The sequence below is a fragment of the Oncorhynchus mykiss genome, chromosome 30 (genome assembly GCF_013265735.2).
Source record: "Oncorhynchus mykiss isolate Arlee chromosome 30, USDA_OmykA_1.1, whole genome shotgun sequence".
NCBI lineage: Eukaryota > Metazoa > Chordata > Actinopteri > Salmoniformes > Salmonidae > Oncorhynchus > Oncorhynchus mykiss.
In genome coordinates, this window is record NC_050570.1 from 10,403,187 (window position 1) to 10,427,399 (window position 24,213).

The 24,213-nt window shown below is 42.5% G+C and overlaps 1 protein-coding gene across 2 annotated transcripts in view; it reads left to right on the top strand.

Moving 5' to 3' along the window:
- LOC110522733 (ATP-binding cassette sub-family C member 8-like) overlaps positions 1–24,213 on the top strand; it is a 136,548-nt gene that overhangs the window by 81,078 nt on the left and 31,257 nt on the right. For both annotated transcript variants that reach the window (XM_036969078.1, XM_036969077.1), the window contains exons 17-22: positions 7,046–7,078; positions 17,292–17,333; positions 17,636–17,734; positions 21,204–21,288; positions 23,701–23,781; positions 24,004–24,141. In XM_036969078.1, the coding sequence (XP_036824973.1) occupies positions 7,046–7,078; positions 17,292–17,333; positions 17,636–17,734; positions 21,204–21,288; positions 23,701–23,781; positions 24,004–24,141 (478 nt within the window). The remainder of the gene's footprint in view (positions 1–7,045; positions 7,079–17,291; positions 17,334–17,635; positions 17,735–21,203; positions 21,289–23,700; positions 23,782–24,003; positions 24,142–24,213) is intronic.

The following is a 24,213-nucleotide window of genomic DNA, read 5'->3' on the forward strand; positions in this document are numbered from 1 at the left end:
CGAAACGACGCGTGTCATGCTCCCGGGTGGGCCACCAAAAACGCTGGCGAATGGAAGCAAGCGTACCCCGAACGCCAGGGTGGCCGGCTAACTTGGCAGAGTGAGCCCACTGAAGAACGGCCAGACGAGTAGGAACGGGAACGAAAAGAAGGTTCCTAGGACAAGCGCGCGGCGACGGAGTGTGAGTGAGCGCTTGCTTTACCTGCCTCTCAATTCCCCAGACAGTCAACCCGACAACACGCCCCTCAGGGAGAATCCCCTCGGGGTCAGTGGAGGCTACTGAAGAACTGAAGAGACGAGATAAAGCATCAGGCTTGGTGTTCTTAGAGCCCGGACGATAAGAAATCACGAACTCGAAACGAGCGAAAAACAGCGCCCAACGCGCCTGACGCGCATTAAGTCGTTTGGCAGAACGGATGTACTCAAGGTTCCTATGGTCAGTCCAAACGACAAAAGGAACGGTCGCCCCCTCCAACCACTCTCGCCATTCGCCTAGGGCTAACCGGATGGCGAGCAGTTCGCGGTTTCCCACATCATAGTTACGTTCCGACGGGGACAGGCGATGAGAAAAATACGCGCATGGGTGGACCTTGTCGTCAGAGAGGGAGCGCTGAGAAAGAATGGCTCCCACGCCCACCTCTGACGCGTCAACCTCGACAACGAACTGTCTAGAGACGTCAGGTGTAACAAGGATAGGAGCGGATGTAAAACGATTCTTGAGGAGATCAAAAGCTCCCTGGGCGGAAACGGACCACTTAAAGCACGTCTTGACAGAAGTAAGGGCTGCGAGAGGAGCTGCCACCTGACCGAAATTACGGATGAAACGACGATAGAAGTTCGCGAAGCTGAGAAAGCGCTGCAGCTCGACGCGTGACTTAGGGGCGGGCCAATCAATGACAGCTTGGACCTTAGCGGGATCCATCTTAATGCCTTCAGCGGAAATAACAGAACCGAGAAATGTGACGGAGGAGGCATGAAAAGTGCACTTCTCAGCCTTCACAAAAAGACAATTCTCTAAAAGGCGCTGGAGGACACGTCGAACGTGCTGAAGATGAATCTGGAGTGACGGTGAAAAAATCAGGATATCGTCAAGGTAAACGAAAACAAAGATGTTCAGCATGTCTCTCAGGACATCATTGACTAATGCCTGAAAGACAGCTGGAGCGTTAGCGAGGCCGAAAGGAAGAACCCGGTATTCAAAGTGCCCTAACGGAGTGTTAAACGCCGTCTTCCACTCGTCCCCCTCCCTGATGCGCACGAGATGGTAAGCGTTACGAAGGTCCAACTTAGTGAAAAACCTGGCTCCCTGCAGGATCTCGAAGGCTGAAGACATAAGAGGAAGCAGATAACGATTCTTAACTGTTATGTCATTCAGCCCTCGATAATCTATGCAGGGGCGCAGAGACCCGTCCTTCTTCTTGACAAAAAAAAACCCCGCTCCGGCGGGAGAGGAGGAGGGGACTATGGTACCGGCGTCAAGAGCTACAGACAAATAATCCTCGAGAGCCTTACGTTCGGGAGCCGACAGAGAGTATAGTCTACCCCGGGGGGGAGTGGTTCCCGGAAGGAGATCAATACTACAATCATACGACCAGTGTGGAGGAAGAGAGGTGGCCCTGGACCGACTGAACACCGTGCGCAGATCGTGATATTCCTCCGGCACCCCTGTCAAATCACCAGGCTCCTCCTGTGAAGAAGAGACAGAGGAGACAGGAGGGATAGCAGACATTAAACATTTCACATGACAAGAGACGTTCCAGGAGAGGATAGAATTACTAGACCAATTAATGGAAGGATTATGACAAACTAGCCAGGGATGGCCCAAAACAACAGGTGTAAAAGGTGAACGAAAAATCAAAAAAGAAATGGTTTCGCTATGATTACCAGAAACAGTGAGGGTTAAAGGTAGCGTCTCACGCTGAATCCTGGGGAGAGGACTACCATCCAGGGCGAACAAGGCCGTGGACTCCCTTAACTGTCTGAGAGGAATGTCATGTTCCCGAGCCCAAGTCTCGTCCATAAAACAGCCCTCCGCCCCAGAGTCTATTAAGGCACTGCAGGAAGCTGACGAACCGGGCCAGCGTAGATGGACCGACAAGGTAGTGCAGGATCTTGAAGGAGAGACAGGAGTAGTAGCGCTCACCAGTAGCCCTCCGCTTACTGATGAGCTCTGGCTTTTACTGTACATGAAGTGACAAAATGACCAGCAGAACCGCAATAGAGACAGAGGCGGTTGGTGATTCTCCGTTCCCTCTCCTTAGTCGAGATGCGGATACCTCCCAGCTGCATAGGCTCAGCTCCCGAGCCGGCAGAGGAAGATGGTAGTGATGCGGAGAGGGGGGCAACGGAGAACGCGAGCTCCTTTCCACGAGCTCGGTGACGAAGATCAACCCGTCGCTCAATGCGAATAGCGAGTTCAATCAAGGAATCCACGCTGGAAGGAACCTCCCGGGAGAGAATCTCATCCTTTACCTCTGCGCGGAGACCCTCCAGAAGACGAGCGAGCAAGGCCGGCTCGTTCCAGCCACTGGAGGCAGCAAGAGTGCGAAACTCAATAGAGTAGTCTGTTATGGATCGATTGCCTTGACATAGGGAAGACAGGGCCCTGGAAGCCTCCTCCCCAAAAACAGATCGATCAAAAACCTGTATCATCTCCTCCTTAAAGTCCTGATACTGGTTAGTACACTCAGCCCTTGCCTCCCAGATTGCCGTGCCCCACTCACGAGCCCGTCCAGTAAGGAGAGATATGACGTAGGCGACACGAGCAGTGCTCCTGGCGTAAGTGTTGGGCTGGAGAGAAAACACAATATCACACTGGGTGAGGAACGAGCGGCATTCAGTGGGCTCCCCAGAGTAACACGGCGGGTTATTGATTCTGGGCTCCGGAGATTCGAAAGCCCTGGAAGTGGCCGGTGGATCAAGGCGGAGATGGTGAACCTGTTCTGTGAGGTTGGAGACTTGGGTGGCCAGGGTCTCAACGGCATGTCGAGCAGCAGACAATTCCTGCTCGTGTCTGCCTAGCATCGCTCCCTGGATCTCGACGGCTGAGTGGAGAGGATCCGAAGTCGCTGGGTCCATTCTTGGTCGGATTCTTCTGTTACGGTGAGTGAATGAGGACCCAAAAGCGAACTAACTTAAACAGAGCTTCTTTAATAACCAAACATAGGTAGGCTCAGATAGACCGGCAGATTCCGACAGGACAGGACAAGGTTACAGCAAACATGACGATAGTCTGGCTCAGGCATGAAACACAACAAACAAGAATCCGACAAGGACAGGAACAAAAACAGAGAGAGATATAGGGGACTAATCAGAGGGAAAAAGGGAACAGGTGGGAAACGGGTGACGAGGTAGTCAGGAGGAGACAAGGAACAGCTGGGGGAAAGCGGGGGAGAAAAGGTAACCTAATACGACCAGCAGAGGGAGACAGGGTGAAAGGAAAGGACAGAGACACAACATGACAATACATGACAATATATTTCATGACTAGAAGCTCAAAAGCCAAAAATGTAGTCATTTGTTTTTCTTAAATTGAAATTTGCTGTCATAAAACCGGTTGAAAGTTTCTATAGGCTGAATGAGCGACACCTGTTGAGCATGCCGACAGCGTTTCTTTCCAGAAGCCATGAGAAAATTGTCCGTCTGCCGGGACTGTGATGATTAACACTACTACCTGGATTTAATGGTGGCACAGACGCTGTATCATTTTTCCTACTTTTCAATTGCCTTTGCCTAACGATTGTGTCTGTAGTCGAGCTTGCGACTCCCCACCATAAGGCAATAGTTTTTCTGGAAACAGAAACTGCAATGAGAAGGCATAATGTTACTTAGCTTTTTCGGCTGGAGAAGGTCCTGCAGATGTCCAGATAAAGCGTCCGGGGTGAAAATGTTAAATTAAAAAAGTAATGTGAGGACAAAACTAAGACGTTGATAAACTTGTTCAATACAGAGTTTGATTAAATGGTTATTAAGAGTAAAAAGCCCAAAATAGTTGCAGGTAGCCAAGTAGCGATAAACAGCACGGAGACAGTGGAGACACCATGGAAGTGCGTGTGTGTGTTGTGTGCGTATGTAGTGAATGTGTGTGGGTTTTCTGTGGGAGTGTCACTGTAGTGTGTGTGAGAAAATGTGTATATGTTGTCTATATACAGTTGAAGTCAGAAGTTTACATACACTTAGGTTGGAGTCATTAATCACATTGGTTGTTTGTTTTTTTTAGACGGAGGGGGGAAGCGGGATACCTTGTTGTGCAACTGAATGTAGTCAACCGAAATGTGTCTTCCGCACCCAACCCCTCTGAATCAGAGAAGTAGTCAATTGGATGGGGATTCCTATGGGTTATAGCCGCAATATGGGTCGTAACCTATAAATATGAGTCCTCTATCTCTATGGTGTGTGTGTGTGTGTGTGTGTGTGTGTGTGTGTGTGTGTGTGTGTGTGAGTGAGATACTGTCGGGTTCTTACATGTCAGTCTTCTGAAATGTTTGGTGACAGCTGTGTTCCCTGGCTGTGTCCCCCTGACAGGCAGCAATTTTAAATCCCTGATGGTGTGAAAACACAGAGTGTAGAAGATGCCCCTAGAGTCAGATGGTTTCCTATCCTCCTAATGGTTAAGGTTAGGAATTAAGGCTGGGTAATCTGATACTGGATTTTCAGCTCTCACTTCTCTGGCTGTGAACTCACTTCATCAGAAACACTGACCCAGGTACATGTCAACTGGTCAAGGCTAAAAATACAACAGTAGTGTCTACTGGCCTGGGGAAGTTCGAACTGAGCCTAGGATGGTTACCCGAACAGCTGTCTACTGGCCTGGGGAAGTTCAAACTGTGCCAGGTGTACTCAAACAGCTGTCTCCTGCACAGCAAAATCAATGGTGTACAGTTAACTATGAAAGTGTTAAATGTACACTATTTTCAGTGAACATATGAGTCCCACTGTACTTGTGTTAAAATAACACTTTTGAAAGTGTTAAAGATTTAACTCTGCAGTGTTCTTCATTCAACTCTTAAAGTGCTCAAATTAACTTGATTGGGGTGTTTGATTAGCTCTACTGTAGAGTAATCACTTGGCTTAGTCCTGACGCTGTTACACGTTCTCAGTATAAAAATTAACACCTGTAGTGTTATTGGAAATCATTTTGGGGAGTTGTTTTAACACTGTGTGGTGTAAGGCCTGATTTGCATATTTCCCAGGGTTCATTTTACCCAGAGTGAATTGCAGTTACCACCCGTGACTATATGTGTTAGTGACAGAGACATGGTTATTGAAATCATTGTTCTGAACTAGCGGGACACCTGTCGACAACATCCAGTGAAATTGGAGGGCGCCCAATTCAAATAAATAATCGTAATAAACATTTATGAACATACAAGTATCTTAAATTGTTTAAAAGCTTGTTGATCTAACTGCATTGTCCGATTTACAATAGGATTTACAGCAAAAGCATACCATGCAATTGTTTAAGGATGGAGCCCCACATCAACATATTTTTCAACCAGCACAGGCTTCATAAAATCACAAATAGCGATTAAATAAATCACTTACTTTTGAAGATCTTCCTCTGATTTGCAATCCCAAGGGTCCCAGCTACAACATGAATGGTCGTGTTGTTAGATAAAATCCTTCTTTATATCCCAGAAAGTCCATTTAGTTGCCGCCATAGATTTCTGTAATCCACTCATTCAACATGCAGACAAAGGAGTCCAAAAAGCTACTGCTAAACTTTATTCAAACAAGTAAAACTATGTTTCTTATTAATCCTCATGTACCCTAAAATGTAAATAAGCTATAATATTTTATATGGAAAGAAGTATGTTCAATAGAAAAGTGCAATTAATGAGCGCGTGTCTTCTTCGTCGCGTGCCAACAGACTCATATTTTACCGTGACTCTTTGTACAAAAACTCTAAATCCTTGCTTGTTTTTGAAGAAACACGCCTGAAACAATGAACAAAGACTGTTGACATCTAGTGGAAGCCATATGAATTGCAATCTGGGAGCTGGAATTACATAGAACCCATATCTTTCCACTATAATAATAATCTCAATTGAATGTGGTGATACACAAAGCAAATCAAACAACATTTAAAATGCATCAATGATATAAAAGTATATATTACAGTCACCTATTTGGCATATGTGATGTGGTGCACAGCAGTACTAACGGATGTGTTGACTTAACTGCGTAGGAGTTTTGTTCCATGCTGGTTGAAGACCTAGCTATCCTGTAACTAGCTAACCAGACACAGATGAAGACCTAGCTATCCTGTAACTAGCTAACCAGACAGATGAAGACCTAGCTATCCTGTAACTAGCTAACCAGACACAGATGAAGACCTAGCTATCCTGTAACTAGCTAACCAGACACAGACGAAGACCTAGCTATCCTGTAACTAGCTAACCAGACAGATGAAGACCAGGCTATCCTGTAACTAGCTAACCAGACAGATGAAGACCAGGCTATCCTGTAACTAGCTAACCAGACAGATGAAGACCAGGCTATCCTGTAACTAGCTAACCAGACAGATGAAGACCAGGCTATCCTGTAACTAGCTAACCAGACAGACGAAGACCAGGCTATCCTGTAACTAGCTAACCAGACAGATGAAGACCAGGCTATCCTGTAACTAGCTAACCAGACAGATGAAGACCAGGCTATCCTGTAACTAACTAACCAGACAGACAAAGACCAGGCTATCCTGTAACTAGCTAACCAGACAGATGAAGACCAGGCTATCCTGTAACTAGCTAACCAGACAGACGAAGACCAGGCTATCCTGTAACTAGCTAACCAGACAGAGATGAAAGGGGAAACATATAAGTATCTTTGCCATAGATGAATAGGATAAACTTGTAATTATATTTGCTGACACCCTACAGTAGAGTAGCTATACTAAACTTATGTAATATATATACTTCTGTAACTGCAAGAGTTCATAGTTTGATATATATATATATATATATATATATATATATATATATATATATATATCTATTTGAGATATATTGACCTCTGTTTTTTTCTCCTCCCTTTCTATTGTCTGCAGTTTGCCCAGCCTGGACTCAGAGGGAGATGACAGGTATGTGAATGTGTTGAATCACAGGAACATTGCCATAGTTCTAGGTGTAATCCAGGTTGGCGCAATATGATCAGGAGTCACTGATAAACAGCACATCAACATCACGTTTAGAAGGCATTTCCCAGTAGGCCATACGCAGTGTTTATTTCTCTGGCAACACACTCTCTCTCACACACTCTCACACACACACACACACACACACACACACACACACACACACACACACACACACACACACACACACACACACACACACACACACACACACACACACACACACACACACACACACACACACACACACACACACACACACACACACACACACACAGACAAACACAGACAAACACACACACACACAGACAAACACAGACAAACACACACACACACACACACACACACACAGCAGGATACATTTGAATATGCAATGCTTCCCCGTCACAACAGCTCAACTTTCCATCCATCAATGATATCACTCACAGCATGACCCACTCACACTCACACACACACACACACACACTAACACACGGCTGGTGTCCCTGTCCTGTCATTGGATAATCCCTCTGTCCTGCTCTGCTACTTTCTCTAATAAAACACTAAACTCTGTACTATGCTAAGCTGTTTGTGTATGTCCATGCATGCGAGCATGCTTGTGTGTGTACCTGCTGACAGAATCCAGGAAACATCAGTAATCCCTCAGCAGGCCAGGGTTACCAGAGTAATTCATAAATAAGTGTTTCACCCAGACTGAAAAACAAAGGAAAATGCTGCACGCTGCTACTCATGCTCCCGGGTGATTTACTAGGACAACCTGAAGTCTTCATCAGGCATCCATATCTCAGGTGGGGGTGGAAGGTCTTATATATAGGGGCAGTACTCAGTGACATCACTTCCTGGGAGGTTTAGGTTCACAATATCAACATTCAATGTATAAAAATACAGTGCATTCAGAAAGTATTCAGAACCCTTAACTTTTTCCACATTTGGTTACATTAGAGCCTTATTCTAAAATGTATTAAATATGTTTTTTTCCTCATCCATCTACACACAATACCCCATAATGACAAAGCGAAAACAGGTTTTTAGACATTTTTGCAAATGTATTAAAATTATAAAACAGAAAGACCTTATTTACATAAGTATTGAGACCCTTTGCTATGAGACTCGAAATTGAGCTCAGGTGCATCCTGTTTCCATTGATCATCCTTGAGCTGTTTCTACAACTTGATTGGAGTCCATCTATGGTAAATTCAATTGATTGGACATGATTTGGAAAGGCACACACCTATCTATATAAGGTCCCACAGCTGACGGTGCCTGTCAGAGTAAAAACAAAGCCATGAGGTTGAAGAAATTGTCCATAGCGCTCCGGGAAAGGATTGTGTCGAGGCACAGATCTGGGGAAGGGTACCAAAACATTTCTGCAGTGTTGATGGTCCCCAAGCACACAGTGGCCTATTATTCTTAAATGGAAGAAGTTTGAAACCACCACGACTGTTCCTAGAGCTGGCTGCCCAGCCAAACTGAGCAATTGGGGGAGAAGAGCCTTGGTTAGAGAGGTGACCAAGAACCTGTCAGTCTGACAATGCTCCAGAGCTCCTCTGTGGAGATGGGAGAACCTTCCAGAAGGACGACCATCTCTGCAGCACTCCACCAATCAGGCCTTTATAGTAGAGTGGTGTGACGGAAGCCACTCCTCAGTAAAAGGCACAAGAAGGCCCGCTTTGAGTTTGCCAAAAAGGCACTTAAAGGACTCTCAGACAATGAGAAACAAGATTCTCTGGTCTGATGAAACCAAGATTGAACTCTTTGGCCTGAATGTCAAGCGTCACATCTGGAGGAATCCTAGAACCATCCCTATGGTGAAGCATGGTGGTGGCAGCATCATGCTGTGGGGGTGTTTTTTCAGCGGCAGGGACTGGGAGACTAGTCAGGATCGAGGGAAAAATGAACACAGCAAAGTACAGAGATCCTTGATGAAAACCTGCTCCAGAGCTCTTAGGACCTCAGAATGTGGGTGAACGTTCACCTTCCAACAGGACAATGACCCTAAGCACAGAGCCAAGACATCGCAGGAGTGGCTTCAGGACAAGTCTCTGAATGTCCTTGAGTGGCCGAGCCAGAGCCCGGACTTGAACCCAATCGAACATTTCTGGAGAGACCTGAAAATAGCTGTGCAGCAACACGCCCCATCTAACCTGACAGAGCTTGAGAGGATCTGCATAGAAGAATGGGAGAAACGCCACAAATACATGTGTGCCAAGCTTGTAGTGTCATACTCAACAAGACTCGAGGCTGTAATCGCTGCCAAAAGTGCTACAACAAAGTACCTAGTAAAGCGTTATGTAAATGTAATATTTCCATTTTTTTGGTTTTATACATTTGCAAAAATGTCTAAAAACCTTGTTTTTGCTTTGCCAGTATGGGGTATTGTTGAGGATTCTTTTTAAAAATCAATTTTAGAAAAAGGCTAACGTAATGAAATGTGGAAAAAGTCAAGGGGTTTGAATACTTCCCGAATATACTGTATATTTACAGTAATATATAATATATATACACACTATTCAATTAGGATTAAAAAAACAGTAGTTTGGACATTTTGGAACTATAAAAACTTCTTATGGCTTAGATCCCGCTAACGGGATCGATATGACAACAGCCAGTGAAAGTGCATGGTGCCAACTTCAAACAATAGAAATCTCATAATTAAAATTCCTCAAACATACAAGTATTTTACACCATTTTAAAGATAAACTTGTTGTTAATCCCACCCCAGTGTCCGATTTCAAAAAGGCTTTACGACGAAAGCGTGGGTTTTTTTTCCAGCCAAAGAGAGGAGTCACAAAAAGCCGAAATAGAGAAAAAATGAATCACTAACCTTTGATGATCTTCATCAGATGACCCTCATAGGACTTCATGTTACACAATACATGTATGTTTTGTTCGATAAATCTCAGTTTACATTGGCGCATTTCGTTCAGTAATGTTTTGCTTCCAAAACATCCAGTGATTTTGCAGACAGCCACATCAATTTACAGAAATACTCATCATAAATGTTAATGAAATACAAGTGTTATGCATGGAACTTTAGATAAACTTCTACTTAATGCAACATTTGTGTCAGATTTAAAAAAAGCTTTAATGAAAAAGCACACCATGCAATAATCTGAGTACAGCGCTCAGTCACAAAAACAAGCCATACAGATATCTGCCATGTTGTGGAGTCAACAGAAGTCAGAAATAGCATTATAAATATTCACGTACCTTTGATGATCTTCATCAGAATGCACTCCCAGGAATCCCAGTTACACAATAAATGTTTGTTTTGTTCGATAAAGTCCATCATTTATGTCCAAATTCACGACGCTCAGGCCAGACGAAAGTAAAAAAAAATCCATTACAGTTCATAGAAACATGTCAAACCATGTATAGAATCAATCTTTAGGGTGTTTTTAACATAAACCTTCAATAATGTTCCAACCTGAGAATTCCTTTGTCTTTAGAAATGCGATGGAACGCAGCTACCTCACACAGGTGCACGCCTGAATGAGCTCATGGCACTCTGCCAGACACCTGACTCAATCAGCTCTCATTCCCTCCTCCTTCACAGTAGAAGCCTTAAACAAGGTTCTAAAGACTGTTGACATCTAGTGGAAGCCTTAGGAAGTGCAATCGGACCACATTTACACTATCTTGGATAGGCAGAGTTGAAAAACTACAAACCTCAGATTTCCCACTTCCTGGTTGGATTTTTTTCTCAGGTTTCTGCCTGCCATATGAGTTCTGTTATACTCACAGACATCATTCAAACAGTTTTAGAAACTTCAGAGTGTTCTCTATCCAAATATACTAATAATAGGCATATCTTAGCTTCTGGGCATGAGTAGTAGTAGTTTACTCTGGGCACCTTATTCATCCAAGCTACTCAATACTGCCACCCAGCCATCAAGTCAAACTCCTCGTTAAGGCCAAGAGGAGACAATGTGGTGAGCCTGTGGAGCCAGAAAGATTCACTTTGAAGAAGATTCCTCTGTGTCCCCTCCCCGGTGTGACATCTTGACCATTTCTATTCCAAATGAACCGCAACCGGGTTTATTTTGTCTCACCTGTCCGTATATTGCTGCGGTGCTCACTGATCCAGATCTTAAGACATCTATGGGTTTTCCCTATGTCTGTCTTACAGACCACAGGGACATTTCAACATGTAAACAACATTGGTGGACATGAAGGTAACCAGGCCTTTGATTTGAAACCTTTGTCCTGTGCAGGGGTGGATAAATTAGTCGCATTTATACTTGAAAATGTTTTGTGCACATTGGACACATTTGTAATTACCATCCGGAACCTTGTCCAAGAAAGTTTCCTATTTCTCAGGTGGATAATCAGAGTTGACCACAAAGTCTCTCATGTTTGGGGTTCTTTTAAAGACCATACATGGGGGATATTTAAAGATCAGTTTTATTTGTGGGTCAGTATCAATAATGTACCAGTGCTTCCTGATAATGTCCTTAAATGCCTTCCCCAATGGTGCATATTGGGTGAAGCATGATGGGACACGTTCTGCTCTTTCTTTTACTTTTGGTTTAAGGCTTTCCTACCCTTCAAAATGATCATTGGCATGTTTTACCCAATTGTCTTTGTACCCTCTTTCATTCAACTTTTGTGTGAGGTCTGTGGTCTGTCTCTGGTAAGAAGCATCAGAGCGGCATATTCTTCCGATGCGGCTGAATGGACTTACAGGGAGAGTTTTGATAAGTGGACAAGGATGAAAGCTGTCACCTCTAAGGAGGGTGTTCCGGTCTGTAGGTTTCCTTTAGAGATCTGTAGAGAGGGAGGTTTTGTCCTTAATAAGCATCACATCAAGAACACCAAGGTTATAGCTGCCAACCTGTGGTTGCTCTGTTGCATCCCAGATGACCGTTAGTGTAGTAACCTCTTAGATATTTTAGGGGATGTGGTTGTGTATGAGGTAGTGTCAGAAATATAATTAGTGTACACTTGATGGGCAGCAGTGCATAGTAGTTCAAAAGAGAAATGAGTGTGTCTCTGTACTTTGTCCGTTTGAGGCAGTGCTATACAGTATACAGTCTGTAAACCATACCTTTAGGCTCTTATAATTACTATTTTGTGCAGGGACTGGGAGACTAAATCAATAATGAAGTTGTGTTTTTTATACAAAGTGATTTTACAGCTCATGCATAATGTGAATTATTAATAAGTCTACACTGTAGACAGTAGACTGGTATCTGAGCTTAGTGTCCCACATGAGACCTCAGCACAAGCTCCACTTATGGTGTTATTAGGTAAATGTTCCATCACTGCTACACCTTACTCCCAACTTCAGGTATGAATCCTTCAGGTCCGAAGTGAAATTGTTATTTAAATGGACATTAGGATTCACCCCTTAATCTCCAGGGACCACCCCACCTAATCCACTGTTTAATCACTCACAGCAAGTTAAATTTAACATTGTCATGTTGATTTAACACTGGACCAGTGTATACTTGGTTCACACTTTTCACTGTTAAATTAACACTGTGCTTAGTGCTGATGCTGTTACATTTTGTCAGTTTTAGGGAATTAACACTTTATACTGTTTTGTAGTAACACATAGTATTTTAACCATTACGCAAAGAGGTCCGAATCACTTAACAAGGTCACTCACGTTGAATTAAACATTACATTAACAAGTCTTCACTGACACATGTTCTTATGCTTTTACAAAGACTTCAGGACTAGCAGCAGCAGACATGCTCAAACTTGAATTAACATAACCATAGACCACTTAAACTGGTACAACACTTCTACTCATGGGTGGCCAAAACGAAGTAATTAAACACCACACCCCTACTAAGCCATGCCTCCAATATAATTTCCTAGTGTGCCTTGGCTTTTTGAGTGAAAATTGCTAAGCATTGTACTTCAAAGCAGTGTGCCAATGCATGTATCACTTGTTTCTTCGAACAACCACCTGATTGGTTCTGTATTGGTTTGGTAGAAGACAAAAATGCTATGCTGCACACATGCTACAGGGTGTGGGATGTCATCTATAATAATTTGTCTGCTCTAAATGCTTTTGACCAGCAGGTGCCACTAGTGTACACTGTGTTCAAAGTCTCGAGTAATGAACCTATTTTAGACACAATTGGCTGGAAAACCTCAACGCTTCAGTAAGCTTCATTTCCCCCTCACTAGTTACCACCCATGACTATATTTGTGAGATGGACAGTTGTTGAATTCGTTCATTTTCAGTCCTGTGGAATTCACCAAGTGACTTCCTAGATATACATTATCATTACACTTGAACTCTTTAGGACAGTACATTAAATATATCATAATGCTTTAGTTTAACCTCTCTGGGATATGTGGGACGGTAGCGTCCCACCTGGCCAAAAGCCAGAGAAAATGCACCACTTAAACTGGTACAACACAGCCAAATTCAAATAAATTACAATAAAAATCAAACTTTCATGAAATCACACATGCAAGATAGCAAATTAAAGCTACACTTAATGTCAATCCAGCCAACATGTCAGATTTCAAAAAGGCTTTTCGGCGAAAGCAAACGCTGCTATTATCTGAGGATAGCACCATAGTAAAACAAGAGAGAAAAGTATATTTCAACCCTGCAGGCGCGACACAAAACGCAGAAATAAAAATATAATTCATGCCTTACCTTTGACAAGCTTTTTTCGTTGGAACTCCAATATGTCCCATAAACATCATAAATGGTACATTTGTTCGAATAAATCCGTCGATATATATCCAAAATGTCCATTTATTTGGCACGTTTCATCCAGAAAAACACAGGTTCCAACATGCTCAATGTGACTACAAAATATCTCAAAAGTTACCTGTAAACTTTGCCAAGACATTTCAAACTACTTTTGTAATACAACTTTAGGTATTTTTTAACGTAAATAATCGAAAAATTGAAGACGGGATGATCTTTGTTTAATACAGGAGTAAAACAATCTGTAGCATGCTTTCTGGTCACGCGCCTCTATCTAACAGTACACTACAAGGTACCCTCGTTCAAGATGGCCGTACTTCTTCATTACACAAAGGAAAAATCTCAGCCAATTTCTAAAGACTGTTGACATCCAGTGGAAGCGATAGGAACTGCAAGAAATCTGGATTCCCAATGAAAACCCATTGAAAAGAGAGTGACCTCAAAAAAAACATCTGAAGGGTTTGTCCTTTGGGTTTCGCCTGCTAAATAAGTTCTGTTATACTCACAGACATGATTCAAACAGTTTTAGAAACTTCAGAGTGTTTTCCATCCAATACTAATAATAATATGCATATATTAGCATCTGGGACAGAGTAGCAGGCAGTTGAATTTGGGCATGCATTTCATATGGACGTGAAAATACTGCCCCCTGTCACCGAGAAGTTAACAGCCAAGTTTTACCCTAACACAGTGGTGTTAGGAACCTCTTGGTTTACAAGCCACATCAGGCTTGACAGTCAAATTATGCTGCCTTGTAAAGTGATGTAATTCCTATTGAAATCCAGCTAGAGTTAAGACATCCAACAGTTGGAATTTTCTTCACCTGCAACCTGCATTCAGAATGACTTGGTTAGAAACATTGTGAGGAGACTACCTAAACCATTTATACTGGAACAACCATTACAGTAACAGGTGCAATAAATCTAACTAACTGATTGGATTAGTCAAATATTGTTATTTATCTTTGTGTAACATAGTATTAATCAATCAGTCAAATATCTACCTGCAGTAGAGCATGCTGGGAAATCTGATAATGACGGGCGTGGTTTTGATGGGAACGTTTTTACTCTCCACAGAGTAGAACTGACACAATCACACTCAACACTGGTTATTAACACCAACACTGGGATTATTTTACCACTAATGAGTTAATTTAACACTTACAGAGTTAAGGTAACTCCTAAATCAACACAATAAATGTTACACTGAAATCAACACTAGCCAATATCCTGTGGTGGAGCACAGCCTGTCCAGGACATGTCTGTGGTGTCCAGTATAATTAGATATGCATCCCATGCAGGGCCTATCAACAACACAGCAAAATATTCTAGCTCCTCCTCCCCTTCTCTCAAGGACAGGCTGAGCTCCTGTCATCCATTCTCCTTTATCTTTTAATTATTACGCTAATACCTCACACCTACACAATTGCCACAACCTACACTATGGGCACATTTGAGTGGTAAGGTGAAAGCCACCGACGAAAGTCTGGAATGAAGTCAGGGGAGGTGCATCTGTGACAGCCAAAAGTTGGACAGTCACCAGGTTTCCAGACAACTTTTTTATGTGAGTAAAGCATGTTGGATAAAAATCAGAATTATAGGTCTGATGGAAACAGAACATTTTTCTGTAAACTTTCCAAATGTCGACATATCAAAATATGCTAGGCAAGTTGGGATCTTTTTGTGTTGGTAAAATGAATTATGCGTGAATTTATGCAGAATGCAAAATTAACATGAATATTGTATGAAAACCTAGCTATTGATGTGGTTTTGCAACAGCAAAGCTCAGTGCAACATGGCAGTGTTGCCATTGTTGGTAAAAGTTGTTCTTTATAATGTTAAAATAACACATCTCCGATCCCCATATTATACACTAACAATCAGAAAATATATGTACATTGTACAATCAATTGGTGAGAGAGAGTTCCTGTATACAGTACATGAATTGCGGCAATTGCGGTTGGTTACTGAAATATTAGTGGAATCTGTGTGGGTAGCTGGACAGGTAGGATGACTGACAGTGAAGGTGAACAGGTGGTCACGTGTCAGGTGACAGAGGACTGGATGAGACTGAGGCAGGAATTCCTTTAACCATAAAGTGGTATATTTACTGAGTAGTCTGTGCTGCATCACAAAGGAAACAAAATAACATGTGTCCGATCAAATTCATAATCACAAAGATCAAATCATAACAAGCATTAACATAATTAGGGAATTCAACAATCCAGTTCATTAAGAAGTCAATAGTCATAATCCATGAGTCATTTAGGCTCGTAACTATTTATCATAATCATGAAAGAACACAAATAGGGAATGGTTATTCAATCTATAATCCCCATGAGTTTGGTATCAAAGTCGATCAGTTAGCAAACAATGACGTTTCTTATTTCACCCTTTCAATTGTCTTCATATGTACATGTAATTCATTTCATTACATATTAACCATATCGATTGCATAATTGGCCTATGAGGATCCGTAGGGCCGTGATCATAGACAATTCACATTACACAATATGTTTGAAGCGTGCGCTCCAAGCCGCGCTCCGCGGTAATAACTACAATCAATAATTGATGGCCCACTCTACCGATCGCAACAGATAGTTCAGATGAAAGGTAACAGAGTCGGTGGATTCATGGACGCACAGAACTTCTGGAGAAATCGGAGTTAAGGAAGAGAAAGCAGCGAGATCAGGCGATGGCGGTTTCCTCCTTTTATGGGGATGAGATCTGTCGGTCATTGCCACCTAACCCAATTAAAGCGCCCCTGGCCCAGCTGAGTAAGTGGCCATGAATTAAAGAATTATTCCACCAACTCCATGGGCCGTTTCTACAGTTACCGTTTTAGTCACATCTTTGGTCACGTTCACGCGCGTCAAACAAAAAGACTCTAATGATTGGTTGGCTATAGAGCCTCCCACAATGTAGGCGATGGCTGCAGGATGAAGTTGGTGAAAAGCAACTGCAGAAACTCAAAGTCGACTGCAGTCAAAAACTTCATGACTATTGAACACATGACTTATGTAAAAAAAAAAAAAGTTCATGCAGTCGACGCAAGTCAGGCAGTTTTTGTCCCCATAATGCAACACTTTGAAAGCCAACGATGGTCACTTGACAAAAGTGAGCCGCTCGAACGCGCCCAACATGTCACAAATACACAACATAATATGCCACAACTGCACCAAGACACAATAACAGAGTACATACATCAACAGCAAATCTAGGCATCATGTATTCAGCTTTTCTCAACAACTCCTCTATACTCACAGTGCGTCAGAGCACCCAGTTGATGAGTCTGCAAACAACAGGAAGTAATACAAGGTTTTTTATTTATAGACACACTTAGATCTAATGATAGATGTTCTGCTACTGCTCATATAAGGCAACATGATAGCCCTGTTTTGGTTTGTGATGGTGACTGTAGACATTACTTGGGCTAACGGTGTGCGTGTGTGTGTGTGTGCGTGCGCATTTTCCATTGCAGCCCCACATCAGACAAAGATGCTGCTGATGATGGAGATATCCAGTAAGCACACACAACATGACTCCTTTCACCAGATGGTCACTATGGAGATGCTGTATATCACTGTTATCACAATATAAAAGAATACAGCCAGTATCTAGTCAATACATTGAAGTAATTGCCTGCAAGATAATACCTTGCTCTTCCATTGTTATTGAACACTCTAAAACCACTTTACCTCGCTCATTTCAGACCTTGTAACAAAGTATAAAATAAATATGTGGCAACAGCTACTTTGGATGACAGTAGTGCTGTATCCCTGGACAGGCAGTGGTCAGTTGTTTTCACTGTGTTTATCTTGGCAGGAAGAGAGGCTCTGTGGCCTACGCTTCCCAGAAGCCCTGGCTGCTCAATGCGACGCTAGTGGAGAACATTACCTTCGAAATGCCCATGATCAAACCCAGGTGAGACTTGATTAGAAATGACTTGTAAACCATTAGAACAAAAGTGAATCATGGTATCTACACTGTACAAATGTTTGTAAAGTTACAGCAAAAATATTAACTACTGGAATTCTATAGTACAGTACAGTAAAGAGTGATGCATTATGGACCCCCAAGGCCCAAGGCTTACTTGACTCTGATTCAGGCCATTCTGAATCTCTGTTTGCCTCATTTGTCATTGAGAACTGTATCTGCCCTCGCACCCAGCCACGAACCCCCACCCACGGCAGAACACCATATGTTACCCCTGCCACTGGATGGGCACTGTGACACACGCTTTTTAAAAATCCTAATGACAAATGGTTTCCCAGAAGAGCAGGAAGCCTGTGTTTATGGTCCTATCTCCTCTCTCTCTGGGCTTAATGGTCTAGCTGCAGAAAATATTATCTCACGGAACCCTGATTTTTCTCTGTTGGTGTGGAGACGCATAAAAGAATAGTGTTTACCTACTCACACTGGTTACTTTTCTCTCCCTCTCTTCCACTCACTCTCTCCTCTCTCTCAATTCAATTCAATTTAAGGGCTTTATTGCCATGGGAACATATGTTAACATTGCCAGAGCAAGATAACTAGATAATAAACAAAAGTGATATAAACAAAAATGAACAGTAAACATTACACTCACAAAAGTTCTCTCCGTTCATCTCTGAGAACAGTGGTTGAGCAAGCACTCTTTTTCTCTCTCTCCCTCCACCTCTCTCTGTTTCTCAGAGCACAGGAGCTGATCGTGGATGGAAAAAATATGTAATTAACTTTGACGTTTTTTCAGAGGAGATCTTAGTCGTGAAATTTGACATCTAACTAAGATGTTGCAGTATTTCTCAATGAGAAAATGTGCATGAAAACAAGTCATCTCTCGTTGAATGACAACAAAGACTTTATTGAAGAATAGAGTCTAGTACACGTCGGCTCCCAAACTTCTGCTGGCCTTCAGAAAATAAATGGTGTGCCCTTACTGAAGTCCAAAATGAACAAAAACTTCACAAAATGTCTTGATAATATATATTGGAACTCTTCGGAACTGCTTCGGCTGGGAAGCATGTGGGTTAAAAACCACCCCAGGGCCAAACGATCTGTAGTCTGCCCAATATGCTGAGGGCTGCGGGCTCCGATAGAGATCAGAGCAGTCTGCATTTATCATGCTGCACATGGTCAGACAGACAACTTTGGGATCATTTTTTTTTAATGAATTAGCCTACACTCTTAAAAATAAAGGTGCAAGCTGGAACAGAATAAGGTTCTTGAGAGCGATGCAATAGGGGAACTAATTTAGGGTCTCCGAAGAACCACAAATGGGAGGGTTCTTTGACGAACCCTACAAACATCCCAAACCAGAAGTGTTTTGGCCCTCCAGGAACAGAATTGAATAGCCATGCTGTAGGATTTTATGCCTTATTTGCATATTTCCCAGGTTTACCAGTACCATCCATAAAGTGAATATGTTGTCATTCAAATTTATTTAAAAAATACATTTTTCGTAAAGTCTTCTTTTGAACGCCTAGTTTAACCCTAATACAGTGGCAATATCAGGCCTACAAGTCACATTATAATTACTTGCAAAGGGATGTGAAATTCCTATTGGAATCCAGCCAGAGTGGGGATAGCCCACATTTGGGACTTTTAGTCACCTGCATTCAGAAAGACTGCCAGGGTTGAGAAGTCTAAGATACGACAATACCTTAAACATCTAAACTGGAACAAATATTTCAGTAACGGGTGAAATAAGTAACAAATTAGAATAGTTTAGAAAAATATATGTTTATATTTATATATATATAAAATATATGTTATATATATATATTAATAGCATGAGATTAATTAATCAATCAATATGCATGCAAAAACATAGATATTGAAACATACAATTCTACAAATCAACCTGCAATAGAGCATTCTGGGAATTATGATAAAGATGGACGTGTTTATCGTTGAACTCTGGTTATTAACACTAACACTGGGGTTGTTTTACATCACTGAGTGTTAATTTAACTATTTACAGTACCTCAGAAATGTTACACTGAAAAATAAACCCCAGTTCACACTGGCCAATTTGATGTGTGCTATGAAAGAGACACATCTGCAGCCTTCCATACATTTCAATAACCTTTTAGAATTCTGTAAAACAGTAGAGGCCACATCAAGAACCCCACACATAAAGGGAAACTTAATCGACCTCTCCGTCAGATGAACTCGTTGATACCATTTTTGTCTTTGTGTTCAGTATAAAAGAAATTAGAGGAAGTTTCGCGAGCCAATGCTAACTAGCATTAGCACAATGACTGGAAGTCTATGGGAATCTGCTTGCACGCTGATGCGAAACTATCTCTAACTTCCTTCATAGAGATTCGTGACATATCATACGTTTAGAATGTGTGTTAAATGTTGTACGTTTTCCAAATTCATAACGTATCATTTGAATTGTAAATTGTAACATATCATGCAAAATGGAGTGTCCTGGATTTACATACAGAATAATACGAAATGCTCTGAGATCAGGTTGGTTTTTACTGTAACTTACTGGCAGCCAGTTACCTATAAGTTACTGTAAAAAAAAGTTAAAGTATGTAATCGTAAAAGCACTTGTTTACAGTAATGTACTGTTAAACCAACGTTTCTTTGTTATCTAAGGTAACATACAGTACCTTTTTTACAGTAACTTACAGGTAAATGTCTGCCAACAAGTTGCCAGCAAGTCTCTTCAAACTACCTCTAGTTTATTGGCTGATATAGCACAGTAATACCGATGGCCTAATATAATGGAATCTCTGGTCATTTAAACTGTTTCTTCTTAGGGTATTTTGCGCGTTTGGTATTGTCCATAGGGCACAAAATTGCTTGGACCATTGCTGGCAAAGGAGCTGCGTCAAATACACAAAATAATATTGCGGGACTGCGGGTGGGTGTCAGACAGAAAGTCCGCGGGAGCGGGCAGGTGAGGTATGTAAAGCTGGGGGTGCGAGTGGGAGGGAGATGAAGAAATCAGTATTCTACTCTAGGCCTTCCTTCCTACAGGCTGTCTGTTTTATTCTCTCCTTCAGGCTTTTCTTGTTCTCTGGCCTCTCATTCCCTCACTAGCCCCTCTCTCTTTCTCTCTTTTCTTCATCTCGCTCAAATAAAGCCCCTAGGCATGATTCATCCCAACAGACAATTCATTTCTTCTTAGAGTTTCAGCCTGAATACAAACTGAGAATAATATACTGTTGTTGACTGAATTGCTGCAAAACCACTGTTGGTATCCATAGTTAGCAAACATCTGAATGACCATGAATTGAATTGCCACTAAAGCCACACTTCAAAATAAGTGGAGGTGGTGTCTACTAGTCCTCGTACAGTATCAGCTTTCACCCAGCCAAGTCACCTTATTGACATTGCAGGGTCTTTGTTTTAATGTCACAGTTGTCATCTGATTACCTGTTTCGGTGTTGCCCAGGTACAAGGCTGTCATTGAGGCGTGTTCCCTGCAGCCGGATATTGACATCCTGCCACAGGGAGACCAGACGGAGATTGGAGAGAGGGTCAGTGACCGTCTCTGTATCTGTTTCTGCCACTGTGTCTGTCACTCAGGACCAGCCGTGCCTGTCTCTCTTCACTCTCAGTAACTAGCTGACAGTCAGGACTGCATGGTAATACCATTTAGGTATAACCTTTATGTATTCAGGTTTGTCCCGTAGAGACAGAATCTCTGTTACTAGTGATGCCTGTCACCACCTGTCTCGTGTTGATGTTTATATGTAGCACCGTCATCAGAGGCTACCCAGTACACTGTCATGTTTCATTTGGTCAGGCATCGTGTTATTATGTGATCAGGTCTCGGTTGTGTTCTCTCCATATCTATTTTATTATTGTGAGTTTGGTGCAACAAATGTTATGCATGTGACAAAGGTGTGTGTGTGTCTTTTAGTAATTTTACAGAATGTATTTCTGTAATGTCGGTGTGTGTGTAATCTCTCATGTACAGACTGTAAACATATGCAGGATTTTTTTTCTGGGTTAACCGAATTGAGTGTGTGTTATTTGAAGCATATGTGTTTGTGTGAGTGTACATGCGCTGTTGTCTCCTGATGTCCACGATCAGCTCCTTCGTTTTGTGGACATTGAGGGAGAAGTTATTTTCCTTGCACCAGTCTACCAGGGCCCTCAACTCCTCCCTGTAGGCTGCCTTGTCATTGTTGGTAATCAGGCCTAAACCTGCAAACTTGATGATTGAGTTGGAGGCGTGCATAGCCACGCAGTCATGGGGGAACAGGGAGTACAGGAGGGGGCTGAGCATGCACCCTTGTGGGGCCCCAGTGTAGAGGGTCAGCGTAGTGGAGGTGCTGTTTCCTACCTTCACCAACTGGGGGCGGCACATCAGGAAGTCCAGGACCCAGTTGCAAAGGTCGGGGTTCAGACCCAGGGCCCCGAGCTTGGAGGGTATTATTGTGTTGAAGGTTGAGCTATAGTCAATGAACAGCATTCTTACATGCTGTTCATTGCATTCCTCTTGTCCAGATGGGATGGGGCAGTATGCAGTGCAATGGCGGTTGCATCATCTGTGGATCTATTGGGGCGGTATGCAAATTGAAGTGGGTCTAGGGTGTCAGGTAAGGTGGAGGTGATATGATGCTTAACTAGCCTCTCAAGGCACTTCATGATGACAGAAGTGAGTGCTACGGGACGATAGTCATTTAGTTCAGTTACCTTTTGCTTTCTTGGCTACAGGAACAATCGTGGAACAGCAATCCACTACAGTGACAGTCTGGCCGCGGGGAGAGCTGCTGACATTCAATCACACACTCTTAAAAATAAAGGAACCAAATAAGTTTTGTTGAGAGCGATGATATAAGGGAACCATTTTAAGGTCTCTGAAAAACCATGTTTTTTTTGAAGAACCATACAAAAATCCCAAACCAGAAGTGTTTTCGGCCTCCAGGACCAGAATGGAATAGCCCTGGTGTAGGATTTGAAGCCTATTTTTGCCTTTTAGTGAGTTTTAGAGTTACCAATACCATCCATGACTGTGTTTACTAGTGAAAGAGACATGTTTGTTACATTCATTCATTTTTTTTATCCTGTGGCCTTCACCAAGTGAGATCCTAAGTGAATAGGTTGCCATAGAAATTACATAATTTAAGGCGATATAATACACATTTCATAAGGCCTTATTTTGAGGGCCTAACTTTAGCCTACAGCTCATATTTTACAGACCACATCAGGTCAACAAGTCACGTTATGCTGGCTTGCAAAGGGATGTGTGATTCCTATTGGAATCCAGCCAGAGTGAGGTTATGCAGCATTTGGAATTGTCATTCACCCGCAACCTACAATCAGAATGACTGTCAGGGTTGGGAGGACTAAGAAATGAGACATTTGAACAGAAACAACCATTTCAGTTACAGTTGCAATAAGTCCAAGTAAAAGATTGGATTCGTTTAGAAAAATTGATGTTATTTATATTTGAGTAGCATAAGATTAATTAATCAATCAATCTACATGCAAAAACATAGATTTTGAAACAAACAATTCTAAAAATCAACCTGCAATAGAGCATGCTGGGAAATATGATAATGATGGGCGTGGCTTTGGTTCCACTCTAGTTATTAACACCAACAATGTGGTACTTTTACACCAGTGTTTCCCAAAGTCAGTCCTGATCCCTGTTCACCTTGCAGGCAGACAGACATCTCATCACTCAGTATTGGGTGTGGGTATGTGTGAAAGAGCGAGAGAGAAAGAGGACCGAATGTCTTAAATATTTTGGAGTAAAACGCTCTCAGTTGATAGGTAGTAGATGGACTGAGTAAGTGTGTAGATGATTTCAGCCTGTTAGCTTTGCTCACTGACACGGTGTTGACCTGATGGAATGAATAATCTCTCCATTCATTCTCTCTCTCTCTCACTCTCTCTATCTCTCTCTCTCTCTCTCTCTCTCTCTCCTCTCTCTCCAGGGTATAATTCTGTCAGGAGGGCAACGCCAGCGTATAGGTGTAGCCAGAGCCCTGTACCAACAGACCAATGTGGTCTTACTGGTGAGAGAGACAGCCTGTCTACAGGTCTACACAGTGAACGATAGACTGCATGTGGACCGGGACAACGTACAACAAAAACAGAAGTCTCAGTATACTGAGAAATGAAGTGTTCAGATAGCTCATTTCATCTGCTTTTCCAATCAGCTTTATCAAAATAGTCAGAACTCCATTAGTCCTGTTTTTGACCATTTGACCTTTCACTTTTAATCGGTGTTGTTTCAGGATGACCCGTTCTCAGCGCTGGACATTCACCTGAGTGACCACCTGATGCAGGAGGGCATCCGCAAACTGCTGAGAGAAGAGAAGAGGACCGTGGTGCTGGTCACTCACAAACTACAGTACCTACCACATGCTGACTGGGTGAGAGCACTGTGTGTGTGTGTGTGTGTGTGTGTGTGTGTGTGTGTGTGTGTGTGTGTGTGTGTGTGTGTG